Consider the following 7024-nt stretch of genomic DNA (forward strand, 5'->3'; position numbering starts at 1 on the left):
CACTAGAGGGCGTCCTATCTTTGGAGCGGCCAACACTGCGCATGCGTGCCAGCGCAACTAATTCATCGTCGCTAATAGCGTGAAACTTTTGTTGTTGTCATCCGTCATCAAATATTTCGTTAGCCCGGGAATAATTGCACAAATAAACTTGGCACTTCCTTAAACAGCACAATGCGCCGTCGAATAAAATAAACGACCGTGCCGTGCTGGAAAATCGAATCAATGATGAAAATATGTCTGCTGAGCTTCCGGTTTATCTCTATCGCCAGGAATTCCTCGAGAAAGTCCATAAAACTGAACGGGTCATGTAACTTTTTGAACGTAAACGCGTACTGATGAAGGAAGTGCGTTTCGGCCGTTTTGGTCAGCAGAGGACGTCCTATTTGTTGGGGCTTTCAAAAGTGCGCATGCGTACCAGCGCAACTAATTCACCATTCTATTAACATAAACTCTTCCTTGTCACTCATCAGATAGTCGCTAATATATTTGATTATCCCAGAAATAATGACAAAATACAGGTACTGTCCACACATATGTAGTCCTTTAATAGTACGTGCCGGGATGTTTAACGACATCTACAATGCACATTTGTGTCTACTTTGCATCTTTATCCTCTTAACTAGCGCAATGCATTTTGGAATTGATGAAAAAAAAAAAAAAAAAAAAGCAAATCCCTTTAAATTACAGCGCTGTGTCAGACACATCAAATTTGTTAAGCTTCGGAATGTTTCAAGTGGTAGTTCTTAATCGGGTTTCTTCAAAAACCGCAGAAGATTGTGTGAAATCCTTTATTTCTGGCTTCTGTGCAGGCAAATCGAACAGGGAAAAGCGACACAATTTTGCAGAAAGACGCTTCGTGTTCCAATTAATCCGCTCTTAATTTGAAAAGAAAAACGCAAGAAACTCACGTACCCCCGACACCCTCGATCCTACAATAACGACGCATTTAAACCAGAGGTGGGCACTTTTTGCCCCTTTTGCTGATGGACCGGCGAATGGGGGAAAAAAAAGAAAAAAAACGGAATTGTACACGCTCCCTTTCTTAGTCCCGGTTTCTCGCCGATGAGAACATTCCTTTTCCGCCGCGTGGTCTACCCACCCGTTAAAGGGCAAAATCCGCTGCTTAAAAGCTCTCTCTTCTCTCCGTGCTCGACGAGTCATCGGCGCCGGAGAGGAGAGAGAGCTTTTTAGCAGCGGATTTTGGCCTTTGACGGGTGGGTAGACCACGCGACCGAGTTTCAACGGACTAAGCGGCCCGACCTGAAAAGGGGAGCACCGGCGGCGGCGAGCCTGGAGCCGAGCCGCTTCGGCCGCCCGCTTGTCACGGTCCCAACCGCCTTCGGCGAACCCTTTGAAAACAGGCTACCAAAGTTGAACGCGTGTCCCGAGGGCGACCAGGGCAAGGATGCGAGGACGGGACTTTTTTTCTCCCTCCAATAGCCCGGGAACAAACGTGCGCAAAAAACATTCGCGGGGAGATAAGAAAATGAAGAAAGTTGCCCGCCCACCTCTGATTTAAACACGCGATGAAGGCATTTGAAGAAACGGAACGGCGAGCGCCGAAAGCTGCCGACGCTACGCCGCGCGCATCAAACTTTCCGGGATCGACTCATTTTCAAAGCGCGTCGTTTGGCCACCGGGTCCTCGCCGCACGCCGCGCGTCCGACCCGTCAGGTGGTGACGAAAAGCGTGAGCAGGCCTTTGACGAAGGACACGATCTCGTTCCCTCCCAGTTTGGACTCGCCGTACACTCGATCCACGAAGGAGATGGGAACCTAAAAGAAACCGGCGGGCGACGTAGGTAGCCAGAGTCGGCGCGTCATTTCCATCCCGCGGACATTCCGGGGCTATTATCAATGACGGAGATTCAACACGGACGCCCGTGTCGCTTGGGGCCATTAGGCGCAGAGGTCATGGGTTAGACAGTCGACCGCTCCGGCAATCGGTCGCTTGACGTCTTTCGCTTCTCCGCCGCCCGGGAACAGAAAACCATCGACGACCTTAGTGCGCGATCGTGCGAACGTGGCTTCGGGCGGATCAGGTACTAAAGAAGTGAAAGTAATCAATGACTTGAGTTAGCGCATAGGTGTGGAACTCCAGTCCTCGAGGGCCGGCATCCTGCATGCTTCCCGGTTTTCTTTCCCCAAACACACCTGATTCAAATGATTAGCTCATTAGCAAGCTCGGCAAGAGCTTTAAAATGATCCCAATCATTTGAATCGGGTGTTTTTTGAGGGAAAAGGTTTGAAAACATGTAGGATACCGGCCCTCGAGGACTGGAGTTCCACACCTGCGAGTTAGCGCTTGGATTCTCTGGCGCCTAACGACGTCAGGCGATTGCTTCCTTTACTACTCTCAGGGACCACTCGAGGGAGTGGCGGGCCGCCGAGCGATCATCGGCTACTGCGGAAGCTAACGTCACGAGCCGGTCGTTTGCCTCAGTGCCTAATCGGCGCTTTGATACTTGGCGACGGAGAGGTAAGCCCTTCGTCACCTCATCTTCTTCTCACTTCAGTAAGTGCGGTCATTGCTGACTTTTAGTACTTTAGAAGGCAAAGTCATTTAGCGCTTAGGCTAAGCAAGGACCGCCTCAGCTAATCGCCGACTTGATCCGTTTCGTAGCGGAGCCTCTTTGGGCCGAACGCTTGGGAAAAAATCAGTTCGCGTTCAAAGCCGCGTTGGCAAGGAACGCCGCGGTGGCGTACGAGCGGACGCTTCGGCATTGCGGCCAATCGAGTTGGCGCGCGCCGGGCCACGCCGCGCGCGCGACGCTAATTTCAAAAAGTTCAAAAACCTTTCACTTTTGTCGCGACGGCCAATCGGCTTCGGGAAGGTTCACCGCGCCGCCGACGCTTGGCGCAGTATTTAGCGCGGTATCGGCCACTTGACCGCGACATCGAAACTTTTATTTCCGGATCCACCCCGAAGTGCGCTTCAAGCTCACTCGCCTCGCCGGCCTGACAAAAAGCGACTGAAAAAAGTGATCGTCTTGACCCGGCGACAAAACGCCCCCCCCTCGCGTTCCGCGGAAAGGCGGGCGCCTCTTTGGGATGGAATGAGATGATTTCATTGGCATGCGGGCGATGACCCACCTCTCCGACGGCGTACTTGAGCTGTCTGGCGCGGACCATCATCTCCATCTGAAAGACGTAACCCTTGGACACGCAGCGCTCGACCAGACTCTGCAGGACTTTCTTCTTGTACAGCCTGAGGCGTGGACGCGGCCGTTTGAGAATCATTGTCGAGAACCATCGCCGCACGTATGGGTCGGTATCCCGCGCCTTTTCGGACCTTCGCTCTCAAACACACCTGACTCAAATGATTAGTGTCGGCTTCATTCAATGAACGGCAAACGGGAAGGGAGACAACTAGGGTTTTTGGGGTTTTCTTCTCGCGAGGAGAGCGGACAGGAACCCGGCCGGGAAAACCGAGCATTCTCACAGTTCGATCATTTTCGAGCTCCCGCAGAGATCGCCGGTCAGCTCGTCGTTTGAATCGGGCGCGTTTGAGAGAGAAAAGCGCCCGAGATACCGAGCTTCCGGGACCGCGGTCCCGCATTCGCGGCGAACGCGTTTGAAACGGGCGCACGAAATGAAGACGGTCATTACTTGACGAGTTCTCGCTCGATCGAGGCGGACCGGACCCGATCCTTACCTGAAGCTGCCGGTGAGGTCCGAGGCTCCGGGCCTCAGGAGCACCTGCGTCACAAAGTTGGCGCCTCGGCTGAGGGCCGGACGGAAAGGGGAGAATGGAATGGCGGACGGGGCTTCATCTCGGCGCCGCGCCGTTACCTGATGAGTTTCCTGCGCAGGTCCCAGCCGTGGACGCCTCCGCGGCCTCTGTATCGAGTCCCCGACACCAAATCGTAGTCGCCTTCCTTCTGCTTCCTGCGCAAAGACAACAACCGGCTGAAAAAGGAGAAATCGTTGCGCTCGCGCTTTTTATGGGGCTCCATCTACCACCCTTTGACTAGTGCTTATCTACCATGAAGCCGATCGAGCGCCGTAGCGATTACTCCGACCGTCGGACGGCACCGTTGCCGTACGTACGACGCACACACCGGATTGCGGTTCCGGAAGGTCATTTGCTCATGTGAATCTTCAGTAGTAGAGTAGAGCCGCTTTTTACATGCGACGGGCCTAATCCGTTCCAAGCCCCCAAAAAGGATCCTAAACCCTTTGCGTGAATATCGTTCAATTCCAAAACGCATAAAAACCCTAACTAATACGTATCGGGGTTACATTAGTGCATAACAATCCAAATATATCACGTAAAGGCTGATGGAAAACACTCCTAAACCCTTGAGACGAATCATACGAATTGCAGCGGTTGACAATATGAATGCAGTTCACTTGTTTGCCTTGAGATGGCGCTGCTGTGTTGGTGAGGAGTCCACAGGGAGGGAGACACCTTTTTAGGATGTTTAATATGTACGTTTTTACCTGACATTTCCAGTCATCCGGGCACCATTTGCAAGGCCACCAGAACAGTCATATTTATTTGGGGGAAATGTAAATTTACTTCAAGGGATAGCGTGTACGATTTAGAGCGTTTTTCATGACCAACAACAGGAGGCGCTGCGATAACCCATTTCCCTTGCTATTAAAAACATGGCCGCCTCCGGAGAAGTGCCACCCCCCCGTGTAACATGATTTCGTAACTAGACCTATGATTATATTTCAAACTGCATTTGTCTTGTTTCGTCTCCATTAGCAGGCGTTTTAAGGTAACTGCACTTATTTTCCGTTGCCGTCGATGGCTCCATGCGAGGCGTCGCGACAATGGCGGCCCGCTATTGGTCGGCGTCTCCTCGATGCCGGTCTGCTATTGGTCGGCCTCACTCGTTCCAAAACGGCGGAACGGTAAAGCTTCGTTCTATGGCGAGTAGTTACAAAAGCGTATTTCTAGTGCATTTAACTGCTTAATTGAAAGTTGAATGGCTTAGCCACGGCTCCCGCAATTGCTAGCGATCTTAAAGAGAGAAGTAAGAAGATGGATTTATATGGGAACCAAGCTGGAGAGAATTAAGAAATACCAAGCTAGCCTAGCCTAGCCTTACTTGGGAATACGGGCAGAACAAGCGCCACTCAAAAGTAAATCATTCCTTTCTGTATTTTTCATTGATGACGTTTCCCGATTGTATGCATGTAGATGATATATACGTAGCACTTACTGTAGCGTTTCGGTCCCCATTTCGAATAGGCATGTCCAATTTGGATGTTTTTACCTGGGGTTCTAAACGCATTAGCTATTTAACATAGGTTCGGATTGCCCGCCGTACGGTGAACGGGCCTTACCGGCCCGACCGCCGAACGGATTCACCCCGCAACACGGGGGCCCGCTGTACCTTCATTGCGGCATTTAAGCAAATGATGCACTATCCATAAACGGTGATTTTTTTTGCGCGTGTTAGAAAAGAGTTTGCGTTCAAATGGATTCAAAACCAGCACAGATTATTATTGTTGGGTAAATGTCTATTTTTTTCCAATAAATCAAGCAGGTAAATTGTTTGCCTAGCGTATCCGATCGAAGGCGATTTAAATGACGATAGTCTGCAATGACGGAGGAAAATCGAGCAGTTGAAAACGCGAGTAAAGTGAATACTTACGAAATGAATTCAGGGATGAACTTGGGCTGAAAGAATCATAAATATATATTCTTATTTTGCAAACTCTTTCATTCCGTCACGACTGACAACGAGGCAAGCGGCTGCACTCACATGATGGGAAAGATCAGCATCCATGATGAAGATGAAGTTTCCTGTGGCGTGCTTCAATCCGTGAACATAAGCTGTGCCTTTTTTTTTTTTTTTTTTGGGGGGGGGGGGCATGTCTGAATAATTGTGCATTACATGCTTTCAAGCGGTCAGCGCGCAGAAAATTCTTCGTTGACGTGTTTCCCCTCAAGCCAGTCGGTGGCAGTAGAGACCACTTATGTCTTAAAGCGTCACCGTCACTTCGCATGCTGCAGACCCATAGCATTTTTCCGGGTAATAATACATGTAACCTAGGTTTGTATGGATAGAAGTGATGCTACTGATCAATTCGAGTGGTTGAAGGGAAAAAAAACATTCGTAAATAACTTGAATTATTAGGTCTTTAAAAGCATTTACAAAGAAAAAAATGCACCGTGTAGTTAGTTTGCAAAGTGTGCGCACAAGGGCTGGAAAGCAGTTTTGAACTCACCCAGGCCTAACTTTGCTGCTCGTGGCCGAAGAAGCTTGGGTGGGGGTGGGGAAAAACAAAAACAAAAAGTACGGCGACATTCAAATCACAGTACGGCGCGGCGAGCCAAAATGGACAATCAAACAATGTTAGCGTACAATTTTGTCCTCTCCATATATCGTCTGAAGCTGCTCGGCCACCTCCAACGTTCCATCCGGGCTTCCGTCGTCAATGACGATAATTTCGTATTTGTGACCACTGCGAATGCGAAGGCCGCATTGGAAACAGGAAAAATGACAGTAAGGTACGCGTTGAAGAAGAGAAACGCGGTGAAAGTGACACCTCATCGCAGCTGATTGCCCTCGGCTTACCTTTCTTCAAAATATTTCACCAAAAGCCACACGATCAAAGGGAGGTTTTCCCTTTCGTTGTAGGTGGGCAACAGCACCGAATATTTGTCCGCATCTTCAAGTTTGGAGTCGGAAGTTTTCTTGGTCGGCATGGCGACATCCGCGTCGCGAGCGCCGCTGCCGAATTTAGCTAAGGAGACTAAGCGGCAAGCACTTCCGGTTCGGGTATTTCAAAATAAATGACCATGGTGATATAAGGCAACGCTGGTCTGCCCGAATATGTGAAAATTAGCCAATTAGACTACAGACGCTAGTGAGCAAACATTTGCGGGCAAATTAGAGCGAACGTCAGCAAACCAGCATCGCCAACTCCCTTCACCTCTACCATTCTGAAACATTTCCGCTGTAAAGCAAGAGCGGAAGCCGGTGAGTCGTCGGCAAGGTCCTGACTTCCTCGGAAGTCATTTCATTGAAAACTCAAATCAATTAAGTATTTTACAGTTCAAATCT

The 7024-nt window shown here is 49.9% G+C and overlaps 1 protein-coding gene across 1 annotated transcript; it reads right to left on the bottom strand.

Moving 5' to 3' along the window:
* Positions 1–519: 519 nt before the first annotated feature.
* Positions 520–6719, bottom strand: dpm1 (dolichyl-phosphate mannosyltransferase subunit 1, catalytic). Its single transcript, XM_088408525.1, has 9 exons — positions 6536–6719; positions 6323–6422; positions 6186–6219; positions 5720–5796; positions 5609–5634; positions 3792–3887; positions 3655–3723; positions 3093–3207; positions 520–1775 (listed from the first exon to the last, which is right to left on the bottom strand). The coding sequence occupies exons 1-9, from the start codon at positions 6664–6666 to the stop codon at positions 1671–1673; spliced, it is 753 nt and encodes a 250-aa protein (XP_088264651.1). The 5' UTR covers positions 6667–6719; the 3' UTR covers positions 520–1670.
* Positions 6720–7024: the final 305 nt, after the last annotated feature.

The sequence above is a fragment of the Hippichthys cyanospilos genome, chromosome 2 (assembly GCF_059441005.1).
Source record: "Hippichthys cyanospilos isolate Australia breed blue-spotted pipefish chromosome 2, RoL_Hcya_1.0, whole genome shotgun sequence".
Classification (NCBI taxonomy): Eukaryota; Metazoa; Chordata; class Actinopteri; order Syngnathiformes; family Syngnathidae; genus Hippichthys; species Hippichthys cyanospilos.